The following is a 27,943-nucleotide window of genomic DNA, read 5'->3' on the forward strand; positions in this document are numbered from 1 at the left end:
GCATTGATGAGGATGAGGTGGAGTGTTTGGATGTAGGCATGAGTCCTGATACAGATCCAGACATGCAAGGGGATGCTGCAGGATGAGTGATGATTGTAGAGCAAATTGGGCAGCATGTAGTGGCTAGCAAATGTTATGCAAAGGTGCATTCACTAACCCTGACCTGACATTACGTATTTGATTTCTTGTGGCAATTCTTTGAGATTCTCCAGTTTGGAAGCTGACCACCTGCACTCAATTCGTTCTGAAGGCTGATGTTGACAGTGTCCTGCACCAATCCCCACCCCCTCCCCAGACCCCAACCCCAGGGAACCATGGCATATCCTCTGTCCGACCACCACTAAGGCCTTCAGTATGATAACTTGGATCTTTCACTCCAATCTGACATCTCATTTTACTTAGTTGAGGTTGCAGCAATGATATTCAGCAGCAGCTTCTTGTCATTCAGATACAGCTTCCTTTTAAGAAGGGAAGACTGCCTTTAAGAAGAGAACACTGGCTACACCAAATGCACCAGCCCAACATTGGTAAGTCACATGCTAAATGCAAAGCCTGCAGCAGCACTGAAGCTGCACAGCTCAAAACTACAGGATGGTTGAATCATGAATTGGGATCATTCCCCCCCCACACACACACCTCCCCTCGGCTCCCATACACACTCACACGCACACACATACACACTCTTTGATATACTTGCAACATATCATGTCCCCAAAAAAAGGAGGGAGCACCATGTGTTTCATCTGAGTGTGACATAGAACAGGCAGTAAAACTTGAGTCTATGAGCCCCACATCACTCTGTGCACATCCCATTTTTTTTCCTTTCACCTAATTCTACCCAAATAAAATTAGGGATTGAGAGTTACAGTGGGAAAATGGTTTGAATTCGCAGGGAATTAACAGACAGCCATTCTCTAATTCAGTGTAAGGTCCTATAATAAAGGAGCTGCTTTTTCTGTATTATTCTTTTAATTGTACAGTTGAAAGTTTGACACAAAATAGAGACAGGTGAAAGATCTAAAGGAATTACTGTTTGTAACAGTCAATGAAGTCATTGGAGATGCAAGCTTCCAAAAATGATGGAGTATTGTGACAAGAACAGGTCCATAATTGATGAGCCGTGCATCGGCAACACTATGCTTCCTGAATGCCACCGTTGGTTTTTTTTTTAAGACTCATTCTCAGGACCTGATTTATTGCCTAGTTTCCTGGTGAAAATTGTGTCAGGCCTTCTCCTTAAGCTGCTGGTAGCTCAGAGTCCTTTATGTTGGAATGGGATTGGAGTCACATATAGATTAGAGCAGGTTTTGAGAGTTTCCTTCTCTAAAGGACATTTGTGAACTGAGTTTTTACAACAACCTTTTCCTGATACTGGATTTCTATTTCCTGATTTTCCTGGATCTAAACTCTCAACCTGCCATGGTTAGATTGATAGTGTAATGATTATAATGAGGGCAGCCACATGGATCTCATAGAATATGAGTTTTCTGATTGCAGCTGTTAATCTGGTCCAATTGAGAAGCCCTGGCTCACAGATAAGAACAGGAGTATCAGGGGTTCTGTTCAATCTGAGGGCAGCTCTGAGAGAACCGGATTAATGTCAGGTACTAAACACGTAAATAAACGGTGACTTGGTGACAGGATACCAGCCTCTGTGCAGTTATTTCAGACAGTCCAATAAAACAATCTTGTTATAACTGTACCCAAGAGTAATTCGCTGCACCATACTTTGCACAGGACCTAGATTTATTGCATTTATCTTAAACTGGAAAGAGAAGTCAAATAGTTGATGGATAACATGGTCTCTGCCAAAGAAGAAAGAAGCTTAAAATCGTTAATCACAATTTCTTAACAATACAGTACATCAGATGTATGTGGAATAGGTAACCTCCAGTTCAGAACAAATAACTCCAGGGCCATATTTTCCTCCTGAATGAAGAAAGAGCCTTTCCAGAATTTTAACCAGATATGGGGTCTGTACTTCAGTGACCTTCACTGGTCCCATTTGGAGATTAACACTCTTCATCTTAGTGGGAATGCTGGCTTCCTGGTCTGTGCTGGGACCCAAATGATATCAGTGAGAGTTCCTGACATAGGAAGCTGTTGTTTACAACTCCTTCATTTTGTGGATTTTTCCTTATAAGAACATAAAATCATGAACCAGAATGAGCTGTATTGGAGTTTGAGCCTTCTCCACCATCCAATAAAGTTACAGCTTATCTTCTGTCTAACCTGCACTTGCCCATTCTATTCCCATATCTCTTGATTCTGTTCGAGTCCAAAACTCTGTGGATCTTGGACTTGAACATACTTGATTATCCACAACTGCCTGGAATACAGCATTCCAAAGATTCCCAATCAGATTCTCCCTCCCATTCCCGCACTCACCTCCGTCCCCTCCCCCACCCACTCCACCAACCCCCGATCCATCCCTAATCCAGCACTATTTTTTCTTCTCTTCCTCCCAACACAAAGGAAGAGTCCACTCGAGTATTTAGTCAATGGGCTATGGAATAAGGGTGGAATTGTTGTGTCAGATAATAGTTCTAAAGGAGTTAATGTTCATGATGTATTTACACCACTCACTCCAGTGATATCTCACACACACAGTCTGTGACTAGAGACAAGGAGTTTTACTTTAGTTTTGAGAGGGAGCAGATGTGAGTTTTGAGAAGATTTGTAACTCAGGTTGATGTTCTGGGTGTGTGTTTGCTGTCTGAACTGGAAGGTTCATTTTCAGACATTTCGTCACCATTTCGTCAACATCTTCAGTGAGCCTCCGGACAAAGAATTTCTCGTGTTTCCTGCTTTCTATTTATATGTTTGGACTTCCTTGGGTTGGTGATGTCATTTCCTATGGAAATAGACGTCACTTCCATAAGGAAGGACACCACTTCGACTGGGGCAACACATCCATCCTAGGACAATCCAAACAAAGACACGCATGAGAATTCCTGGAAGTATGGCATTCCAACCTGAACTCTATCAACAAACTTGGACTCTATTTACCACCCCCTGAGAAAAAGAACAGGAAATAACATCACCCGAGGAAATGATATTACCACAGGAAATGGCATCACCAACCCAAGGAAACCCGAACATATAAATAGAAAGCAGAAAACATGAGCGGTGCTTTGTCCAGAGGCTCACTGAAGATGTTACCTGGTATGGTGATGAAATGTCTGAAAAGGGAGCAGATATATCAGTACCAGCTGCCTAAGGCCCTAGTAATTATGCCTGACTAAATGTAGTTGTACTTATTTGCTATCATGCAATAACCTTCTTGTTATCTATAATATTTCCGCTAACGATACTTTATGGTGCAATGTCATCTGGTCAGCCGATAGGAAAGCAAAGACAAAGGAGAATTGGTGACAGATAACTACCCTAAATAATCCTTACCCAGTACCACATACGGGAAGAGATGACAAATACAAGATGCCAGCTGTGGCCTTCTGGGAAAATACCATGGAAGGATTTAAAGAGAGGTTTAAGAAAAGCAAGGAGAGGACATGAGCAATCTTTAGCAGGTTGAGTAAAGGAGAAGCCTGACGTTTTATATAGGTATGTGAGGAATAAAAGGATGACTAGGGTCGGAATAGGGCCAATCCAAAGACAGAAGTGGGAAGTTGTGTGTAGACCCTGCAGAAATCGGAGAGGTGCTAAACGAATATTTCTCATCTGTTTTCACTCAGGAAGAGGAGAATATTGTTGAAGAGAAGAATAAGATAAGGGATATTAGACTAGAAAGGATCAAGGTTAGTAAGGAGGAGGTGTTATCAATTCTAGGAGGAGGTGTTGTCAATTCTAGGAGGAATGAAAGTAGACAAGTCCCCTAGGCCAGATGGGATTTAAGCAAGAATTCTCTGGAAAGCTAGGTAGGAGGTGTTGGAGCCTTTGGCTTTGGTCTTTGAATCATCATTGTCTTCAGGTTTAGTACCAAAGGACTGGAGGATTGCAAATTTTGTGCCCTTGTTCAAGAAGGGTAGTAGAGATGACCAGGTAATTATAGACCAGTGAGCCTTACATTTGTTGTAAGAAAGGTTTTGGAAAGGATTATAAGAGATAGGATTTATAATCATCTCGCAAGCAACAATTTCATTGCAGATAGTCAACATGGTTTCATCAAGGGCAGGTCATGTCTACAAACCTCATTGAGTTTTTTGAGAAGGTGACCAAGCATGTGGATGAGGGTAGGACAGTTGGCGTGGTGTACACGAACTTCAGTAAAGCCTTTGATAAGATTCCACATGATACGCTGTTGGAGAAAATGCAGATGCATGGGATTGAGGGTGATTTAGCTGTTTGGATTAGAAACTGGCTTTCTGGAAGAAGGCAGCAAGTGGTGGTTGATGGAAAATATTCAGCTTGGAGTCCAGTTACTAGTAGTGTGCAACAAGGATCTGTTTTGGGACCACTGCCTTTTGTCATTTTTATAAATGACTTGGACACAGGCACAGTTGGATGGGTTAGTAAGTTAGCAGATGACACTAAAGTCGGTGGAGTAGTGGATAGTGTAGATGAATGTTACAGCTTGCGGGTGACTTGGATAAACTGCAGATTGGGCTGAGAGGTGGCAAATTGAGTTCAATGCAGATAAATGTGAGGTGATTCACTTTGGGAAGAATAACAGAAGGCAGAATACTGGATCAATGGAAAGATTCTTGGTAGTGTGGACATGCAGAGGGATCTTGGAGTCCATGTACATAGATCCCTGAAAGTTACCACCCATGTTGATAGTGCTGTAAAGAAGGCATGCAGTATGTTAGGTTTTATTGAGAGAGGAATTGAGTCCTGGAGCCGTAATGTCATGCTGCAACTGTACAAAACGCTGATGTGGCCTCACTTGGAATACTGTATGTACAGTTCTGGTCGCCCCATTACAGGAAGGATGTGGAAGCATTGGAAAAGGTGCAGAGGAGATTTACCAGGATGTTGCCTGGCCTGGAGGGAAGGTGTAATGAGCAAAGGCTGAGACTCTAAGGCTAAGAGGGGATTTGATAGAGACATACAAGAAGATCAGCGGAGAAGATAGGTTAGACAGTGAAAGTATTTTTCATACGAGAATGACGTCAGCTTGTATGAGGGGGCATAGCTACAAATTGAGGGGTGATAAATTTAAGACAGATGTCAGAAGCAGGTTTTTACTCAGAGAGTGGTAAGGACGTGGAATGCCCTGCCTGCCAATGTAGTTAACTCAGCCACATTATGGAGATTTAAACAACCTTTGGATAAGCACATGGGTGATGATGGGATAGTGTAGGGGGACGAGCTGAGAATAGTTCACAGGTTGGCGCAGGACCTAAGGGCCTGTTCTGCGCTGTATTGTTCTATGTTCTATGAAAGGGGCATTCAGTTTATGAATCATTTGCATAACGTCACTAAGAATGCATTCCCCACTGGTATAACAATGTTGGTAATTACGAAACACATGGTCTGTTAGTCTGATGTAGTGAATAAAATAAAGTATAAGAGAAAGAAAGACCCAAACGAAGATTACAACTTGAACCGAACATCAATTGAAAATAACACTTGGACAATTCTTCCATTTACTAACAGCGCCAGAGACCCGGGTTCAATTCCCGCCTCAGCCAACTGTCTGTGTGGAGTTGCACATTCTCCCTGAGTCTGCGTGGGTTTCCTCTGGATGTTCTGGTTTCCTCCCAAAGTCCAAAGATGTGCAGGTCAGGTGAATTGGCCAAGCTAAATTGCGCATAGTGTTAGGTGAAGGGGTAAATGTAGGGGAATGGGTTTGGATGGGTTGCGCTTCAGCGGGTCAGTGTGGACCTGTTGGGCCGAAGGGCCTGTTTCCACGCTGTAAGTAATCTAATCTAATCTAACAGATTAGTACTGACTGTTTGAACCATTTACACTGAATTGTTTCCTCTACATTGTCTTCATTTTGCTTCTCATATCATCTCGATATTTCTGCCTCAAATCTCCCATTATTGTTGGTGAAATTATAGTGAAGTGGTTTTATAGGCACGTAGCACAGCAACCTTTCCCTTTATTTCAGCTGTGAGGTTTGATTTAAAATGCACCAATCATAGGATTATACAATTAAAGATTACACTTAGAGTGATATTATTTAGCCCTTCATGAATGCGCCAGCTCTTTAATACAACGGTCCAAAACTAATTCATTGCTTCCATGTGCTGTATCTTTCTCTGCTTCGAATATTTATCCTGTTCAAAAATGTAATGTTCTTTTCCTCAACCAGTCCCACTTACAGTTTCTAGGTTCTGATATCCTACTGCATACAATGACAAAGTCTCCTCAGCTCTCTTCTCAGTCACTTAGTAACAGTCTTAATCTGGTGATACACTCTTGACCAACACCTTGACTGTGCAAAGTAGTTTCTCCCTATTTACCCCATCAAAATGTTACATAATTTTAAAAGCATGCAGAAATGAATCTTAAGACAAGGTTTTAGTTAATCACTTGAATTTAGTTAATGCTTGGTCATTTGCAATATCTTCCAGGATCATTTTTATATTAAGCTGCTCAAATGCTACATTGACCCTCATGCAGCATATTGACAAAACAGCAATTTTGTTAGCATTTTACATGGAGCATCCTAAAACAACGTCTGGTCTTGAGTCATATCGAGATATATCAGGACAGTATGCCAAAAGTTTGGCTATGACTTGATAGATAAGAACGGAATCAGGCAAGTGCAGACCCACACTGTTGGATACCAACGAAAGACATTGGAAGAGGATGTTGTGGTTAGCTACATCAAAGGCTGCCAGTGGGTTAAGGAGAATGTGAAGGAGTCGTTTACCTTTGTCTCAGACACATAGGACGTCATGTGTGACCTTGATAAGAGCACTTTCAGTACTGTGGTGGACAGAAACCAGATTGAAAGATTCAAACTTGGATTTCAGCAAAGATAGGCACAGACTTAGGAAGTATTCAAGGACATCAGGGAGGAAAAAAGCTTGGAGACAATGCAGCAATTTACAAAGATGGAAGAGTCAGGGGTTAATTTTTTTCGAGGTCAGATTTGAAGATTCAGCAGATCAGAATGGGAATGGAGAGTGTCTAAGGAGACAGAACCTCAACAATATCAGCTATGATGGGAAACAATTAGATTAGGGGTTCAGAGTTTAGTGAGAAAGAGGCTGAAACAGTGGACGATAGATCTGGTGGACAAGGTAAATTCTACAAAAGCATGAGGAATAATAAATAGAAATCAAAGGAAGATACAACTCCGGATTAGAGCAGGACGAAGTTGAAATATTCCTTCTGTAGCATTCAAAACACATAGAAATTTACATTATTTGTGAAAGAAAATATATCTTACAAATCATAAATGTTGCTAACAAATGGAATTAGGGAAATGTCTGGAATTTCTTCATTCATAGTATTCAATATTGAACTGTCATAAATGCCACCACAATCTACACTGCAATCTCAGTTAGAACAGAGGAGATCAATAAGCAAATATTATGTACTGCGGCTTCTTAAACTGTCCCAAATTCATAATTCAAAACATTCATCTAAACTGATACAAAACTGTTGCCCGAACAAAGCCCACACTGTTTTATGGTTCAAAATCTACTTCAGTTCTCAAGGCGTTTTTTTGTCTCCCTATACTGAGAGATCAGAAAACTGAAGATAAAATCCTTTCAAGAATAAGATGGCTCAAATTTCCAATTTCTTGCTACAAGCAACTGCTTTGCAACTTCAGCTGTTGTGTCAGAAAATCAATCAATTACTTCAGCAAAATTGTGATACTTTCCCTGGCTGTACCAGCTTGTAAATTATTAACCACAGGTTCACCCAATACCCCTTCCACTGCCACCGGTCATGCTCTATTCTTAATATTCTTAAATATTATGCAGTGTGTGAACTGACAAACACAAATCCAGGAAAACCTGGATCTAATTAATTAAACAGTCTTGATCATCGAAAGAAAATTAATGGAAATTATGGAGTTGAGATTTCTCTATTTTAGTTGAGAGTGGAGTGCTGGAAAAGTACAGCAGGTCCAGGCAGCATCTGAGGAGCAGGAGAATCGATGTTTCGGGCAAGAGTCCTTCATCAGGAATGAGGCTTGTGAGCCAAGGGGGTGGAGAGATAAAAGAAAAGGGGTGAGGCTGGGGGAAGTTAGCTGTGAGTATGATAGGTAGACAGAAGTGGGGGTAATGGTGATAGGTTGGAGAGGAGGGTGTAGCGGAAAGGTGGGAAGGAAGATGGACAGGTCATGAGGGTGGTGCCGAGTTGTAAGACTAGAACCGGGAATAGGTGAGGGGAAGGGAAATGAGGAAACTGGTGAAATCCACATTGATGCCATGTGGTTGGAGGGTCTCAAGGTGGAAGACTTTCTAGACTTTAGTCTGCTGAATTTCCTTCTCATAAACAAATCTTTAGCACTATGAAGTGCAGAATTAGCTGAGTAGATATTGTTTATGTTTTCAATTGTAGTAGTATGGGAGACTTCTTCAGTACAACAGAACTTTAACCCATCACCAAAATATGATGTCTACTCTAGCTGGTTATCCAGCCTTTAGATTACTTGTAGATTTCTAGCTTCCATTCAAGTATGAGTCTGGAATGGGTACTAAGAAATTGTCTCTGGTAGACCGAAGAGTTCAGAAATAAACAGACAGCCATTGCATTCAGAGCTTTTAGGGTGAAATCCATTTCTCTTATTAGCATAGTATTACAGTAAACAAACAAAGCAAAAATTCATATTAGTATAATATCTTTCAAGATTTTGGGACTCCCAAGAATTTTACAGCCCATGAAATATTTTTTCAAATGTTGTCGTTCTTACGACCCAGGAAACACACAGCCAATTCGCACAGCCAATGTGATATATGACTGGGTAATCCTTTTCTTTAGTGATCTTGGTTCAGCGATAAATATTGGCTAGCACACCTAGGACAACTCCAAAACTCTTCTTCAAAACAAACTACCTGCCCACATATGGTGTAATGTATTGGGTTGTTCTTATCACTTTCAGCAAGAAATCTCAGGAAGCTGATGCATATTAAGTGGGAAATCTGGTCTTGGCCCTTGAAGAGGGGTGTTGGGAACAGCTTTTGGTGTGCTAGGCTTTTTAAAGGTACTGCAAAATGACAGTGATTAGTTCTTAATATTAATCAGTTGTCCTTGATAAATCAAGTTTTTAAGTCAATGACAGTTAAATCTTGTCTCCTTATCCACATTATTTAGTATTACCTGAGGATACCGGGAGGCCAACATTTATTTTCATCTACTGTATGCGAGCCTAGTTTCTTCTTTACCCCTAGCTGCTATTCTGAGATTGCACTTATCATAAAATCATAGGACCCCTACAGTGTGGAAACAGGCCCTTCGGCCCAACAAGCTCACACTGACCCTCTGAAGAGAAACGCATCCTGACCCATTCCCCTACCCGATAATTACCCCTGACTAATGCACCTAACCTCCACATCCCTAACAACAGTGGGTAATTTAGCATGGCCAATTCACCTAATCTGATTTGGAGATGCCGGTGTTGGATGGGGGTGTACAAAGTTAAAAATCATGCAACACCAAAAGCTAGTGCGTCCAAATAAACATATTGGACTATAACCTGGTGTTGTGTGATTTTTAACTTTGCACATCTTTGGATTGTGGGAGGAAACCGAAGCACCCAGAGAAAAACTCATGCAGACACGTGGAGAATATGCAAACTCCACACAGTCGCCAGAGGCTGCAATCAAACCTGGCTCCCTGACACTGTGAGGCAGCAGTGCTAACCACTGAGCCACCATGCCGAGCCACCTGCCACAGATCAGTCAGGGAAAATAACCAAAGATGTTCACTCACCACCAGTCATAGCAGCTCTGTGGATCGCCTTGGAAAGTTCCTCAGTGCCAATCTTGGCAGAACTTCCAGCTTCAAAATCAATACAGAACCTACTTGACTTATTAAACCCATCATGTGCAAAATTGTTTATATTTTTTGAATGATTTTATTCCATTTTCCTTGCTTTTCCATAATTTCAAGTAAAGTAAGCAGGTTCGAGCATGCAGTACAGAATGTTCTTATTCTAACTGAGAAGATGACATTTCAGAAAAGGCCATTCAATCCATCAAATGAGTCTATAATTCAGGTCTATGTCTGCCATTTTTGGTTGCTTCCCACAGTTAGTAAGTTGCGTAAGAAAGCTTCCAGAATGAGCAAGAAGAAATAGAGGCTTAATTTATGCAGTACTCTTATCACACCAATGAAAGCACTTCACACAATGGACCACTTTCAAAATACAGTGAGTGTTTTTTTGTTGGGCAATTGTGGCATCTATTGTGTGCCAGTGAAATCCCTCAAAAAGCATTGAGCTCAATGACTAGTCAGTCTGTTTACTTTTGGTCAACTGAACACCAGAAGGTTATTTTACTGCAAATAGAATTAAGAACAACCATTGTGCAGCACAAGAAAGGGACAATTCCTCTTGAGGTTTGTGAAACAAATTTGGAAATGTGTTCTTCACAAACAAGTTTATGATTTTGTCACACAGAATACATTAGAAATGCAAATTGGATAATTGAAGGATAAACACAACAAATGATTTATCAGAATTATACATTTTTTTCTGTCTTTTTTGTTGGTTAAATATAAAGTTTGCTGCTGGGTAACAGAACTGTCTGCATTTTACCTAGTGTTAGCATTCATCAGGATCATCTAAATTCAACAAAGGTAGACTAAATTAATAAAATCCTGTCCAAAAAATAGCCCCAACAGCAGAACATAAGAATGTAAGAATAGGAGCAGGAGTGGGTCAGCTGGCCTATTGAGCCTGTTCTGCCATTCAAGAGGATCATAGCTGATCTTTTTGTGGATTCAGCTCCACAAACCTTAATTCCTTTACTATTCAAAAATCTATCTTTGCCATAAAAACATTCAACAAGGTTGCCTCAACTGTAAAAGAGTATCTCCTCCCATACCTGATATTTTCCCTGCTCCTCATACCACCACATTCTGTGATATCTACAACTGACATGACAATAATTACTAATGTAGGGTATTTTTCGCTGCAGATACATTTTTTTTAGGAACTGGATAGAGTTTGTTCAAAGTAACCTCCCATAAGAGCTTTGAAGAAAATGTATAAGAAGCTTAAAGTTAAAAGGCAATAGAAACTGTGTTCCATTAGTTTATAGCAGGATAGGAACTCCCATTGGTGAAAGACCAGCATATAACCCATTGCACTACTCTGGTTCATTACAGAAATGCTTTTAATCCTAATCTTGTCTAATGCCAAAAGCCACTGAAGTTCTTAAAGACTGAATCATCACCAATTTTTATAGCCCTTGATCAAAACGCAACCCAAACAGTTTCTTATCAAACTCACTAATGCTAGGTGAGTTACTTATTTTTGTTCTCCAAGACCAAATCGTTACCAGTTGGTGATTAAAACAAGTCCACATTAAACTTTATTACATATCAATATAGAAATTTAGGAAAGTACAGGACTGGAAGAGATTCTATCCATCCAGTCACTTGCAGAAAGAAATTCATCTCAATCATAGAAACATGAGAAGTTCAGACTCCTCAAAGAAAGTTCTCTGCTTCAAAAACAAGTAAGAAGAGGATACAGCCTCCAAGTGCTGTACATTTCTTCCAGCCACAATGAAGTAAGTTTTCTTGACTTTCTATGCTAAACTAATGCCTGGGCAACCATCAAATCATCCATTCCAATCAACAGTGGATTCCAACTTCATGTCAGTGCAATATATTGTTAAGTGATATGTCAGAAAATCAATTAATTACTTTTAAGTAGCAGTTAAAAGTATCCACACAATACTTCCATTTGAATTATTAAACAGAACAAAGGCTTAGTTTTTCAATCTGAAATTCTGCCTTAAAATAAAGTGCAGAAAGCTTCATGTGCCCTCCAGTCTCATCAGAATTATTGGACAGGCTAAATACTGGCAAGAACAGTGCATATTGTGTACTGGGGAATAAGTGGGGGGAGGGGATGCAGTGCTGTTAGTTGGTGTCAAGCTACTCCAGTGATAACCTTATCCTACTTCTCAGTGGTGACTATATGTGTTGATTGTGTCTGGTAGAAGCCTTTTATCTCATTTCAACACAACCAAAGACAGCTCTGACTGACCACTGTGCTTCTCTAGCCATCAGGAAACACCTTGTTGATAAGTTGCTGAAACATTGCATTAACATTCAGTAGCAGAACTGTCACAATAATGCACATTACCAAATAACATTGCCTCACCAATTTGCGAAACAGGGCTAAAACATTGCTAACTGCTGTCACTTATTGTATTATAGCAGCATAATAATAGGAACATTGCAGGCAAAGACATTTGGTTAATCTAACTGACTAGTATACAAATATTCCCTTGATATTTGTCTAAAAACTCAATTTATGTATGATTGGTTTCTTCAAAAATTAACATGTGAGGTTCCACTTATTCTTTAATATTGGGCAAGGAACTGGTCTGAGTTAATAATGTGACTCCATGTATTTACCACTCATGTGCACATTTTGGTAATTAAAAGCAAAGTACTGTAGATGCTCTAAATCCGGAACAAACAAAAAGAGCTGGAGAAACTCATTAGGTGTGGCAGCATCCCACAATGGTCTCTCTTCCTTTCCTGAACTTGCAGGATTTTTCTGCTTGTGAGCTTTTCCAGCAGTGTTCACTGGATAACAATCATGAGTAGAAAGCCTGACTAACGTTGATACTCCTAACTCCTCTATTCAAGGATGTGGTCTATTGGTAGGAGTCAAATGATCTTTGCACTTCATTTTTAATAAAATCACTGAATCTAGATGTATAGATATCTACATGTAACATCAATGTCTCATATACTTATCTATTAAGCAGCAAGGAGTTCTAGGATTCAGAAAAAACTACAGTGCAACTCCTTCAGGCAAGTTGAACATCCCTTGCAATGTTCAGTTCACCTGACTTGTATCAGCACCCATAAAATTCTAAAATTCAAAAAACGCTTAAGCAATATATACTATAGAAATTGGAGACTGATTATGATGATTCATAAATGACAACCAAAACTAAATCAAAACCAATTGAAGACAGTGGTATACCCACTAACATGTAACCTGGCCCCTCTGTAAATATGACTCTTTGCCATGCTCTGCCATCTTCACTATACCACTTGTAATATATACAGTACTAAACCACAATAATCAATAACTGCAAGTAAAACGTAGGCTGATATAGTGTTCATTCATTAAAATTGTTTGCCCCTATAATGCCCTCCAAAAAATAGGAATAGGAATAATGTGATCAAGGATAGTCAGCATGGTTTTGTGAAGCGCAGGTCGTGCCTCACAAACCTTATTGAATTCTTTGAGAAGGTGACTAAGGAGGTGGACGAGAGTAAAGCGGTAGATGTGGTGTATATAGATTTTAGTAAGGCGTTTGATAAGGTTCCCCATGGTAGGCTACTGCAAAAAATACGGAGGTATGGCATTGAGGGTGAGTTGGAGGTTTGGATTAGGAATTGGCTGGCTGGAAGAAGACAGAGGGTAGTAGTTGATGGTAAAGGTTCATCTTGGAGTGCAGTTACTAGCGGTGTTCTGCAAGGATCGATTTTGGGACCAGTGCTGTTTGTCATTTTTATAAATGAGCTGGAGAAGGGGCTAGAAGGTTGAGTGAGCAAGTTTGCGGATGATACGAAAGTCGGTGGAGTTGTTGACAGTGAGGAAGGATGTGTCAGGTTACAGCGGGATATATATAAGCTGCAGAGCTGGGCAGAAAGGTGGCAAATGGAGTTCAATGTGGGTAAGTGTGAGGTGATTCACTTTGGTATGAGTAACAAGAAGATGGGGTACTGGGCTAATGGTCGGATACTTGGTAGTGTGGATGAGCAGAGGGATCTTGGTGTCCATGTACACAGAACTCTGAAAGTTGCCACCCAGGTAAATAGTGCGGTGAAGAAGGCATATGGCGTACTGGCTTTTATTGGTAGAGGAATTGAGTTCCGGGGTCCTGAGGTCATGTTGCAGTTGTATAAGACTCTGGTGCGGCCGTATCTGGAGTATTGTGTGCAGTTTTGGTCGCCATACTATAGGAAGGATGTGGAGGCACTGGAACGGGTGCAGAGGAGGTTTACCAGGATGTTGCCTGGTATGGTAGGAAGATCGTATGAGGAAAGGCTGAGGCACTTGGGGCTGTTTTCATTGGAGAAAAGAAGGTTTAGGGGAGATTTGATAGAGGTGCACAAGATGATTAGGGGTTTAGATAGGGTTGACCATTAGAACCTTTTTCCACGTATGGAGTCAGCTATTACGAGGGGGCATAGCTTTAAATTAAGGGGTGGTAGGTATAGGACAGATGTTAGGGGTGGATTCTTTACTCAGTGAGTCGTGAGTTCATGGAATGCCCTGCCAGTAGCAGTGGTGGACTCTCCCTCTTTATGGGCATTTAAACGGGCATTGGATAGGCATATGGAGGATAGTGGGCTACTGTCGGTTAGGTGGGCTTGGATTGGCGCAACATCGAGGGCCAAAGGGCCTGTACTATGCTGTATTTTTTCTATGTTCTATAACTGTTGTCTTGTTATAATATAACCAATGCACTATCCCTTAATAGATTCTGATTCTTATGTGAATGATGTTCTAACTTATAATAATAAAACTGGTCAACAGTGGCTTATATTTATTAATATTTAAACATTAGAAGCATTGACAAAAGCACTGGATAAAATACGTATTCATAGAAAACAGAAGAATAGGATTTTACCAGAAATGGTCTGTTTACTTCTCGAACACTACCTAAAGTGAGTGGGCGAGCTTAAGTCTCTTTTCTTAATCTCGTCTCTAATCTTTTATTTTTGCATCTAAATTGTACACTAAATAGAAGACTCAAATAGTTAGCACGTTCAGTACTTGAAGCAAACCAAAGGCAAAAGATGCAGTTCATAAACACGGAAGGGCTTCGCTGTATTTACAAACCGGCTTATGTCCCTGATCATCATATTGAAACTTCACTGAACATGCTACCAGGATTTGCTGCTTCAGAGCTGGTGAGCATGGAAATGCTGATGAGTTTACCCTTGAGATTGTCAAATCAATAAGAAAAGCAGCTGCAGGAAAGCAGCAACGATCTGAAGAGGCAAAGGCAAAGACACATGAGGCCTGAAATAGGACTTCATACCAGAATTTCACATAGCTGCAGTGTTTAAGGCAGTAGTGGTTAAAGCTGCTGTGTTTCAAGTGGCAGTGTTTAAAGTGACAAGGCTTAAAGTGGCAATGTTTAAAGTGAGAGTGTTTAAAGCAGCAAAGTTTAAGGCGATAGTGCTTAAAGTGACAGTGTTTAAAGTTGCAGTGTTTAAGGAGGCAGTGTTTCAGGTTTCAGTGTTTAAGCAGGGAAACTGCTATTTACTTTTCTATGTAGCCTACTAGAATAAGGACTAAATCAAAAAATGAAGATATGCACTACACTATCCACAAAAGTGAAAGGTACCAGGTCTCTAAACTTTTATGCCTTCACTTCTTTGAAAACTGCTTCTGTTGACATCAAAAATATCAGTCAGCTTTTTATGCAGTCAGTTCTCTGGCTGATCATTGATGCACTATTTACCAAGTCACAAATGTTCATTAGCTTGCTTGTGGAGGCTGGCAAGCAGGAGATAAAAGTACTGGGATGTACCCACATTGTTGTAATCCCACAGTCCCAGAGCATCATGGACTACTTCTCCACCTTCCCAAACTGGTCTTGCTCTTCTCGGTCTGCTATGGAAAAGGACAGAAGAGATACATAGCATGTAAAAACAGGTGGATGAGTGGGTATTTCTCATCTTGGTGTGTGGCGTTGAGCTTAAGAGAGAGAGAAAGGAGAAAAGGTTCATTTAAAAGCACTGTGGAGCATGTCCTTCAATTCCATCAGATACCACACTTCTGATAAGTTCCCTGCTTATGATATTCAGCACTTGTTTGTCAAGTAAAAACAGCACATGGTTGAGCGATGTTCCATCTACTGCTTCCTTTGTGGTGGCCTCCTCCTTGTTGTACATGCAAACTTATCTGCAATAAAGAATGGATTGTATTAGTGATAGAAGAATGAAAAGATTTGACACTGATCGAATCAGACTAGAAAGGTGCTGCTGGTATGTGAAAGAAAATAGGGGTGCACAGAAGGGAAGAATATAACTTTAAGGAGCAAAGCAGGTGTCAAGTGCTGCAGTAGGATCAAATAGGTGGAATAAAGTATGGTGATTGGAGCACACTGCAGATAATCAGAGAATGGAAATATTGTAAATATTGGAGCAACAGGTTGTGCAAATATACAGATTGACCAATTGGAAAAATGAGTCAGAAGACTTACCTTAGATAGCTTTTTCTTTTCTTTTGAAAAACAATCATATTTTGCATTGAAGCCTCTGGCTACTCATCCAATCTGCTTAGTCACATTTGTTTCAGTAGCTTTCCCCCACCTAATGAAAAGGAGATTGTCTTCCACCTGTAAATCTCCATTGCTGATACCTTCAGTGATGTATCAGACAATGTTGTACCCCTACAAGTCCAAATAAAATCAAAAGTGTTGGTAGATCTTCAAACCATTCAGGTAGGCCAACTTCAGATATATCCAGAAACTTCAGAAAGAATTTTTTTCTTTCTGCTTTCTTCCTTTACTTTCTTTTGTTTTGTCTTATTGCAATAATGGAGTACAGAATTCTGTTTGTTACTCCAAAGGAGATGAGCAATCTCAACACAGACCAGCAACTGATATCAATATTAGTTAGCATTAATTGTACTATTATCAGTCTGTGGAGTCTCATATAGTTGGAATAGTCACAAAACAACATTAATAATTCCACCAGTTATTTATTAAACTATGAGAATCATGGTTCTGATTCTGAAATCAGGCCATCAAGCTTCATCTCTTATAGAAATAGAATATTTGGAGCATGGGCAATAAAAGTCACTCTGATTGCTTCTTTCTCCAGTCTAACTGTTTTTGCTTCTGTTAATTTCATACTCTGTCCTCTGCTTTGAACTTTTTTTCTCTTCTGTTCTTCCTAAATTACAAACATGCTGCTCTTGATGCTCTTTCTGAATCCTGTCTGCTCTTTGTTGAAATTAAACTGTTTCCCTGCATTTCAAGAGCAATTACTCCTGAGAGGTACATCAATGGTTGTAAACCACCCTGCCGTTCGGAGAGGCACTAGATAAATGCAAGTTCTCCTTTCTTTCAAGACTCATGGCATTGTTAATTTCCTCAACGGTATTATTGGAGAGACACTACCCCTTTCAAATTGTCAGTAATCGGTTACTTTTACTGGCAAATTCTAATATCATTTACTCTTTTTACTTAATTTACTAATGGCAAAAATAGAAGTGATTGAATGCTTTCTATTTGAAAAAAAATCCTCTATTTTTATTTTAACAGAGATTTTATTGCATTTATTCTCAGTAGGCTAACACCAGGAGCACCAGCTTTGGTCCCCCAATTCCACTAGCAGTAATTCCTCTGGAATGTTATACTGCATTCCAAAGATGTCTTTCTCTGGTGTACCCATTTCAACACAATGCAGTCAAATGTATTTTTGAAAGTTTGTTTTTAGTAAGAAGATTTGATGTTCAACTTGCAACTCAACTTTAGCTAACTTGATGGGAAATGTGAGCATCATTCTCATGCTTAAATGAAATTACCAGGTTTTAGATGCCTCAGGCAAAAATGAATCAAACTCTCTGGTGAATTTGGTAAGTGAAAAACATTATTAAGCCTGACTGCATGCCATTTCCCAATTTGCCAGTTTAATCACCTCTTGGGGAGGAAAGAGTCCAAGTAAAAGCCAGCACCTTACTCCAGCAGTGGTCTTTCAGAGTTGGTGTTTCACTCTCATTGACCATCTCTGCTCTTGCTGTTCTCCGCCATGAACGAGGGGAATTTTTGTTTGCCCTCTGACTTATCCTGGGCAATGTACCTGATCCGAAAAAGACAAGCTTCCACCAGTATAATCGGTAGAGTAAAATCTATTAATTTTCTCATTACCTTCTTAAGAAATTGTTACATTTCTAACTATGCAAATTCATTTTAAATTGTTTAGTCCAATATAAAAAGATAAGGACTTAGTGACAATATATGGACTATGTAATGAGCAATTTAGGAATTATGTTTAGGAATTATTTAGGAATTTAGGAATATTCTCCTGACTGAACATATTCACAAGTTTTCATAATTAGTATCTTAGTTTTCATAATTATTATATGGCTTTATTTGTTGGGCGAGGCATATGGCTAACTTTCACCAAATCTGCTTCAAAAACATTTTCAGTGTGTTTTAGATGTTTTTATACAATATTGTCATATTTGGAGAGCGAATGGGCAATACATTGCCCTAGCAAACAATGAGCAACTTTAGTCACAGATGTCATGCCGCTCCAACTCGTTTGCTCTGTTTGTCTCCCCTCTCCAGGCGCTATATAGTCGCAATTGTGTTTGGGAGATGGGTTATTCTTTAAACAAAAACATTTTCCGAGCCCAGCCAAAATGTTATGGCGTATCAAAACCTATATTTCAACCATAACCTTCCGGTGGCTGAGTTACACTTAGAGTGGATTTTCTTGAAATGTCTTTGCAATGAGTCTGTTCAGTGGAAGGAACGGTTAGAGAGCTAAACTTGTGGCTTTTAACTGTGGCTGGGATGAGACGTTAGCGGTGTCGCTCGTGGTTGCTAGCTTCCCGGTATGTTTAATTCAATCAGATGTGATTGTAGTGTTTCTCAAATGTTCTCCGACACCTGAATAACCCCTTGCAGATGCCAAGGTGGTTTTTTTAACATAATGGACGATAATGTTTTGGTTCCCATGACAACGTAGCAGGTACTAAATGAAATAATCATTGCTCCATGACTCGTACTTTTGTTGTAATGAGAGGTACGTAATTGTAATGTAAAGAGACAGGGTAAGGGGGTGGTCCGGAATAAAATACAGATAAGTGTGTCGTGTCCTGTTCGTGTGCAAGATAAGATTTGTAGCTCAAGTTCACGCCGGAAGAAACTGTGGGAGCAACTTCCTTGCAATAGCATGAAATATTTGCCTGTTTGGGTTGCAGCATAAGCCAAAGTGTGCGATCCCAGCCACAAACCCCAGCTTTGGCAAAGGCTGTGACTATTCATCTCTGTAAGGTTTAGGGACTGTTTGAATAGCCGTGCTCTCGATGCTGACACAGAGAAACTCTCTCAGTAGAGAACTAAATTAAAAGGGGAAACCCACGCGGATGAAAAGAGTTTAAACGCCACTATTTGTTGAACCAGACTGGGCTGCTGATTTTGCTTCTATAAATCACAATGTTGGGTCCTTCCTCTCCCTCGTTAGTAAACAGTGCGTGGAAGTGAATACAGATTGTACTGAGCGCCTATAAACTCGGGGTGGGGGACTAAATTCAAATCTAAATTCATTTTAAAGAGAGCTACAAAAAAAGCTACTGTTTTAAGCCGACCCACACACGGTACAGAGTGGGTGGTATCAAATGGAAAGAATTCAGGTATGTTAACCAGCAAATGGTACAATATTAAATAGCCTGGGAAATCCAAATACGGAAATCGCGGTTTCAAGTATAGTTAGTAACTACAATAATATTGCAGAGGATGAAACCTATTCCGACACTTAAGACAAGAAATGTTTCCGAGGGAACAGGATCGTTTGAAAACATTTCTTGTACAATATTTGATCTGTTTGTGATTCTGAGGCATGTATTCATATAATCAGGGACCAAATCCCCAGCCCAGGCTGACTGATCGGGTTGAGTTAGCTTGGATTTCACCTGCCCCAATATCTCAAAGACTGAATAAGATCGATTCTCAGCATAGACAATGAAAGTGGTGTGTACAAGTTATAAGGTTGAGGTGTGATGTGCAACATTGGGACTGGCATTCCCTGTGGATGAACGTCCTCAATGTCACAGCACCGTTAGCACCACAAGGAACGACTCAGCATTGCCAACATCTCCTGGGAACAAGCCTGTAGCGACGAGGCCTCTTTCTGCTACCGAAAGAGTTGGATGTCCTCGTCCTCAGTAAGATTATTAAAGCAAGTACCATGGTCAGCGGAAAGCTGGCTGTAGGAAGCATAACGTGGTGAAAGAATAGTTCATATAAACGGGCACGTTATAAAATCCTGCTGTAGGAGGCATCTTGGAAACTTTACTTCATGACAAATCCCTCAAGTCAAGAAGGCGTCCGTAATCTAATTCTAATTTCTTTATTATTTTAACAAATATGACACACAGTGAGATTTCTCAGGCCATTCCTTGGTGCTGTTTAGGATGCGGCCGTTGTGCTCAGCCTGGTTTTGGAAGTGGCGTTTTCTGCGCAGCGAATATTGAATCCTATAGTGATCCGGAGCTGCCACGCGAGTTACTTTGCTCCGAATGAAATCCATTTGGAAAATGCCACTGAACATCCTGTTGATTCAAAAGAAATATTTACACCCAATAGTATCCGTCCTGCTTTCAAAACAAAAACAAAGGACAGAGAAATACATCTGAGTTACCTGCCAGCGGTGAATTATCAATCATTTTTCCATCTGGGTGAACGGTCCTGAATGTAAGCGATGTGATGAGAATGATGCTGGGATTATACAATATCGAATTGCTCAGCCTTTTAACAGAAGTGTGCACTCTCTATTAGAAAAGCATTAATATGTGGCTATTTCAAAAGTTAGATTTAATTGAAAGCTGGCAATTGTATGATTCCGGTGTTTAAAATCTGACATGACCAGTGTGGAAGGAGTTGTTGGAGACATGATCTATTCACAGTCTCCTGGGAACGGGCAAGTGAGCTGCAAATTAAACGGACCTGGACGAGAGTGGGACGGATATCTTAAGATAGTCCTGTTTATTTACTTTTCCCCTACTGCAAATTATATGGAAATGCGGGCGGTCGCTCAGCAATGTGTAATAGGGCTCCAGAATTCATGGATATTTGAACGCAGGAGCGCCCAGAAATGCTGGCATCAATAGTAATCAATGGGATTGGTAACTGAAGTTGTTACCCATGGAGTCATGTGCAATTAGTCTGTCACGTTATTTTAAGGACTACTTACAACATGGTTCTGTCCTGTCCTGTTATACATCACGTTAAAACTCTCCGAAAACCCCAGTGCAAGTTTTACGGGATTTTTTTATTTTGTTTTGTTACCAACGGCTGGGAAATGGGAATTATAGATTTTTATTGAAAAACAACAAGAAAACATTTACATTGTACATTTAACACAACATTTACAAATGCATCTAACAATTTCTCACTCTGTGTACTGCGCCCATTGGTTCAGAGGGAAATAAAGTTCAGTTTAACTTGATTCGATTGATCACTGATTCGGAACAAGTGCTATTCAAAATTAATTTGCTTTTAAGTGGTTAAACCCGATGTGATCTAACTGGGACTGGTCGCATATGAAAGAATCAGCAACTGCATTTTAAAGTATCTGTTTGAGGTTTTTCCTTGTTTTACCCCTGCGGACGTTAAATTCCTGCAGGCAGTTGGATCACTAAAAGGTGCTCAATTTCAACTCATAACAAAACTAGGCGGTGTGATCGTTTACGCACATTCCCTGCGCACGGAAGACAAGAGAAAGTGTCACAGGCAGAAGTGCCAAGCTTTTTGTAGATATTGTGAAATGTTTAATGATCCCCAGACTGAAACGACCCCTCATTAACAAGAACTGGGGCCCTCGTCAAATACATAAATTTAAAGACAATGTTAGCTTCACCCCAGGCAACACAAATGTTCTGAGCTTTAGTTTCTACTTTTTGCCAGCCTGCTCGGTCGAATCAATGGTGGCGTGTTGAAATAGTTTCAAAGGTGTGTTTGGTCCGTTTGAATATTTTATCTTTAAACGGTGTTCGCCCGCGCGTGTGCAGTTATTGCAAACAAGCATATTCAATTTTCCACCTATCAGTGATATCAATAAAACTGTAATATTGATAAGGAGACACGATATTTAAATTTATTGGTTTCTCACATTTCTTAAACTGGGCTCACAGTTCCTCCTTCCAAAGTCACCTGTCCAATTACGAAAACATCAAATCTAATAACGCAAACATTCCGCTGATTTAAAAAAAGCGCTAATTAGCGTGCAGCTGTCATAAGATATAGTTTTGAATTTCTGGTTCACGTTTATTATCAAAGTCGCGTGAATCACTTGGATATTGTCAATAAACCGTTAAATCTTGAGGAATACTTTAGGCGAGGAAGGATATGAGTTTAGGCAGCGGTTTGAGATGTTGACAGCCTCTTGTTATAGGAGACAGAGTTTCAAGGTGCCAAACTCCTTACTGAACATAGTGCTCGCTGTGAAATGTATCCCTCGATATTTCTGATAACACTGTTTAGGTTTCTCTTTGCTAATCCTAATCCTATCACTGAACTATTATTTTTGAGACTGTCTCAGCTAACTCAATTTCTGGCTTCGCACAAGGCTCCTACTGTGTCTTAACATTGACTCTAACTCTAACCAGGTTGCTACTGTGTGCTAGTATTCAGTCAAACTCTAACCAAGCTGCTACTGTATATTAACAGTGACTCAAACTCTAACCTGGCTGCTACTGTGTGTTAACATTGATTCTAACTTTAACAAGGCTGCTGTTTCTGACAATTCCTGAGTTTGATTGTTTCTGTTCCAGACAGTGAAGTTACAATAATCAAGTGTTGTTTCCACTAATCCTAAATATGACTGAATCTGTTTTTGTCTTGTCTTATCCCGGAGGGTAAGATAGACACTTACACTGTAGAGTGCCCAGGGTCCTCTTCATTTTAATAGCGGGCTGGAAACGCGTTTGAGAATCTGCAGTTCTTTAGTTGCAAGTTCAGTATTGATATTTAGCATATCTGGGTGACTCAAACCCTCTGGGATCTTGGGTATTCGAACAAGTCATTTAATTTGGAAGTCCATTTTCAATTATGAATCGAGTATAATTAAGAACCCGATGTTAGTATCAGATGTATGTGATATTATTGAACGACATTTTCGCATCGATTAAAGATTGATGAAAAGTTAACATATTTTTGCCACTACATACAGCTCACAGAAATGTATCGCAGTTTAGCTTTTCAAGACATTGTAAACTAAAAGTATGTGATGAACAATTAAACTGTAAATATCATTTATTACCGAGACGTTTTTAAATGAAAATAGCTTTTAAAATCCTTACCAAGGATAGTTTTAGATTATGCCTAATAATAAAGCAACGGGTTTGGGGGAATAAGAGAAGATGGGCAGTCACAATTTAAAATCATTCAATTTAATAAAGCTGGATTTGGTATTTCAAAAAATCTATTACAATTTTGTCAGTAGACATTTATCCTGCCGCCCTGTGCATTTCGCCAAATAATAATTCAATCTTATGAACATAATTTAATTCATGTGAATCTCCGAAGTTAAATAAAATCAATAATTCTAACTGTCTTGTTATTTTTGGACGTACTGTTATGTAGCCCTCAAAGAGTTATATTCTGTTAAATCGACTGGAATTTTTTTCTTAAAAAAGGCTGTCGCTGCATTTTTCATAATACTGATATCTTTACTGAGACTCTTCCTGTTTAGCTATAGAAACTAAAATGTACTGCCAAGACATGCAGACATCGCGCAGGGGGTGGCTAGCTCATGATATGTATGACACAAGGATTAAAATAAATATTCGCAGTTAGTTATAGTCTGTCAGGAGATGAAGTCGCCCATGACGTGGAGGGGGTTAATGCACATCCTTTTTTTTTGTTGTTTCTCTTTTCGAAAATGTAATGCTTGCCCTTTTTTTAATATATAAAGTAATTCAACAGTCAAACTCAAAACTCCAGTAATAGCAGAGCAGTCAGGCCTCACTACAACTCCGCTTGAAGGTCCATTGCTGCCCCCTGGAGTTCATCCGTCCGCTCCGCGGCTCCAGCGCAGCAGCTTTTCCAGGACTTGCACGCCCGACTGGAGAAAACTGGATATTGCGTGCTTTCTTTTATGTCATCGGGTTCATCAATTAAGCCCTCCTCCACGTCAGGAAACGAGTGAAATTGCAGCCCATTTCAACCCCCCCCCCCCCCCCCCCAATGAATCGGTTGTGAGGAGAGTCTCACGCTGTCTTAACCTTCCACTCTCGCTACATTTGTCGCTGATCTTGTTGCAGACAGTAGCTGGATTCCTGCGGTTTTCAAAGGGTCACAAAGCACCGTCGATGTGGGATTGAAATCATACCTGTTGGATTATCTGTCAGCGCCCAGGCCCATGAACATCACCATCAGACCAGGAAGTGTCGGCAACCTTAAGGGGAAATCGCCGGGACAAAATACAGCACTTTAGAGTGCAACTTCTCAATTGTTTGAAACTTCATTTATGTTTTAAACGGACCATGTGCAAAAATCGATCATTGTTAATCTTTTAAATCACATCTGATCCGTTTGAGGGCGTGTATGCTAATATCAAATAGGGCTGAAAAATATTTTGCAATATATACATAAGGAATGGTCAAGTTGCAGTCATTGGGCGTAGATTTGTTTTATAAATGACGATTTCCACAGCTTTGCAAATCAAAATGATATTTATCCCAGGGTGTTTTTTGCAAACTAATGTTTGCAAACAACAGTCCCGCAAACTAGCCCACCTTCTTGTCAATCCGAAAATTGCTTGTTTACCAGTGTTTAATGTTGAGCAGTTAAAAACCTGAAATCCAAAAAAGGCATAGCATTCCGAATTCCTAAAGAAATGAGTGATATATATTCCAAATCGAATTTATGGTGTAAATATTTAACTGTCAGCAGAGTATATAAACCACAATCGGCAGATTGCGGGGGAGAGATTACCAATACGGACGGAGTTAACATTGTATCTGCTTTTTCTTGCGGGCCAAAGCATAATTTAAACATTTTTACCCCCATTCCCATCCAAAAAAAGAAAGAAAGGATTTCTAAAATGAGGGCTCTTGTTTTGATCGATAATAGAAGAGGAATAAGTGAGATTTAAGATATTCCCTATTGAAAAGCAGCTCTTTCAAACTGCTCCGCGCTACAAAGTGAAGCGCGGGGGCGGGAGGTTAAGTGCTGCTGCTGTTGCTGCTGCTGCTAGAGTGGGGGAGAGCGCCGAGGAATCCCATTGACGGAAGCGAAGCTCGCTACCGCCTGCCTAGTGCGCGCCCCCGCTCCGATCCGCGTGGCCCAGCCGCACGCTCGCGCGCGTACCGGTCGGCGGAGGGGTGGTGTCTGAAGAGCGCACTTCTAACTTCGCCGGCCGCGAAGTTTGATTGGCTGGAGAGGGGACCAATGGGTTCCTTCCTACCCGGGCCCGAGCTCCTGGAGGCGGCGTCGATTGGTTGTTGACGGGTGATATGCAAATGAAAGGGGGTTGATGCGCGCCGCCGAGACTGTGCGGAGCTCTCAGTGTGGAGCAATCCCGAGATATTCACCTTAAATCAGAAGGACAGGGCATGTGGAAGCCTCATTCATAAAGCTCTGCACTGCTCCTGCTTTTGTACCTAGGAGGGTTCCAGTGGTGCACGACATACCAAAATACTTTCATTTTACAACAACAACAAAGACAGACGTTTTTTAAAAAAAGGAGGAATGCCGGTACAGAAGAGAGAAACATTATTTATGAGTGAAAAAAGAAACATTTAATTTCTTCTGAAGCCTGCCTTTTTTTAAAAAAAAGGAAGTTTCGCCAGCTTTGGAAAAAAACGACTCGCAAGATTTTTTTCTAGTTATTTGGCTCAGAGTCGTCTTCAGGGCGGGTGTCTCTTGTGTGAAGTTCATCTTGAACTAAAGTCTCTCTGTCTGTGTGTGTGTGTGTGTGTGTGTGTCTGTGTGTGTTTGGGCTCTGAATTTCGGTCAGGACATTATATATGTGGTGTTTGTATGTGTCTCAAACCACAGCAGAGCCGCAAGTCTAACCGAACTGCAAAACCACGCGGCTCCCAAAATAAAGATCTCGAAAGCGAAAGCACCGACAAGCAAACCGTGACTGAAACCCCGTGGAAGAGGAGAACATTCTGGGGACTTTTATTTTATAAGAAAAGAAAAACATTCTATCTGAACGGACCGAGGCTCCTGGTATATTGCCTGTTTTATTGTCTGATCGCTGGATTAAACTACCGTGACGCTTGGAAAGAAAACGAGAGCGGTCTGGAGTCGGTCTTCCGCGGGGTTTCAGATAACATCTTAAAGTGTCCACCAAGGCTGGAGGATCATGCAAAGCAGGCGACTGTCAGAAATGTGCAATGAGACTGAAAAGTGAAAGGGGAGCCCAGCAACAGAAAGTCGACAGGTGGACAGTTCATTATTGGAACCAGGACTGATCAAGAACCTCCGTAGCCTTGAGTTTAGTTTTTTTTGCTGGAGCTCAGAAGTTGATCGACTTTGGGCTGACCCGCATCGCAGGTGGATCGAGAAAAGGCAGAAAAAGATCCCAAGGCTAAAGTTTTGCGTTGCTGCCCGCTGTTTTTCCTTTTAATTTTCACTTCTCTTACATTATTTTCCCTCCCTTCTGAGATTGTTAAGTTTTGTTGTGATGCGTATCCCTGTAGATACCAACACCAGCCGCCGGTTCACGCCGCCTTCCACCACGCTGAGCACGGGGAAGATGAGCGACTCTCTCCCGCTGGCCCCGCAGGAGAGCGCCCTGAGTAAGCTCCGAGCCACCGATCGCAGCATGGTCGACGTTTTAGCCGATCATCCCGGGGAGCTGGTCCGGACGGACAGTCCGAATTTCCTCTGCTCCGTCCTCCCGACTCACTGGAGGTGTAACAAGACCCTACCAATCGCATTTAAGGTGAGTGCGGCAGCTTTTCCATGGCTTGTACTTTCTTGGGACTCTGCCTCTCTCTGTCAGAAAGCGTTCCTTGTTAACTGTTACACTCGAGTTCTCAATCGGCCCTTGTTTAAAACGCGAGTACTTTTCATGGCCACGATATATATTCTTACAGTTAAATGCGCAGATTTTATTTAGCTCTTTTGTTTTCTAGCTGTGTGTGTACATTTTTAAATCCTGTTTTGTGGCTGATTAAGGATCAGAAACAATTCAAATACACAGTGCATTGCATCCCTTCCCACTGTCATTCCTACACTAGCTGACTTGAAGGACAGGCTGTTATATATTTATGTTCAGGCTAGCAGGCTGAACTGTCAGCCTGGAGAGGCAGTAGTTTGTTTTTACAGAAATGATATACACCCCTCAATGTCCGAGTTCAGAGCGCGGTGAGTTTTGTCTTAAAGCAGGGGGCTGTATTAGTAATTGGCTGCAGAGCAGAAGTTCCTGGAAAAGCTCGACAGGCCTGGCAACATCAGTGGAGAGAAATCAGAGTTAAAGTTTCGGATCCGGTGACCCTTCGCTGTATGAATAAGGCTGGGGGAGAGAGGAGTTTTTGGCAGATTCTGACGGGATGTTTAAATGGGAAGTTGTTGGAGGTCTAGCGGTCAGCAGTAATCTCTTGTGGTCTGAGTGCTGCTCTGTCTCAGTTTCTCGCTCTCTCTCTCTCTCTCCCCGGGCTACAGGTGGTCGCTCTGGGAGATGTCCCTGACGGGACCCTGGTCACGGTCCTGGCCGGTAACGATGAGAACTACTCGGCCGAGCTGCGGAACGCCACGGCGGTCATGAAGAATCAAGTAGCCCGCTTCAATGACCTGCGTTTCGTCGGACGCAGTGGCCGAGGTACGGTCGAAGAGCTGCAAACTGCTCCCTCTCCTCCCCCCCCCCCCCCCCCTCCTTCAACTCAGGCCCTGGATACAGCTTACCCTCCCTCTCCTCTCACTCTTCACTCCCTGCTCGCTTCAAAGTCAATGTCCGCATACCAGAACTACTGAGTGACAAAACAACCCCAGGCTGATAACTGCATTCAGAAATATCCAGACTGGTTGATTGCCTATGCAAGAGAGTAGGGGTAACTCCCTACTCTGGAAGCTAGTGATGGTTACTGATGTCTCATTTGTTTGGGTGAGCAGGAGGGACGGTTAGATCAACACGCCACCACCGCTCCCTCACCACCAGACGCCTGGAGGAAGAA

The 27,943-nt window shown here is 41.0% G+C and overlaps 1 protein-coding gene across 4 annotated transcripts in view; it reads left to right on the forward strand.

Moving 5' to 3' along the window:
• runx1 (RUNX family transcription factor 1) overlaps window positions 1–27,943 on the forward strand; it is a 229,365-nt gene that overhangs the window by 145,404 nt on the left and 56,018 nt on the right. For 3 of the 4 annotated variants that reach the window (XM_072585546.1, XM_072585547.1, XM_072585548.1), the window contains exons 3-4: window positions 26,468–26,712; window positions 27,435–27,591. In XM_072585546.1, the coding sequence (XP_072441647.1) occupies window positions 26,468–26,712; window positions 27,435–27,591 (402 nt within the window). Of the gene's footprint in view, window positions 1–25,147; window positions 26,713–27,434; window positions 27,592–27,943 lie in introns of those variants that run through there. The other variant, XM_072585550.1, reaches the window with a different exon arrangement.

Source organism: Chiloscyllium punctatum, chromosome 15, assembly GCF_047496795.1.
Source record: "Chiloscyllium punctatum isolate Juve2018m chromosome 15, sChiPun1.3, whole genome shotgun sequence".
NCBI lineage: Eukaryota > Metazoa > Chordata > Chondrichthyes > Orectolobiformes > Hemiscylliidae > Chiloscyllium > Chiloscyllium punctatum.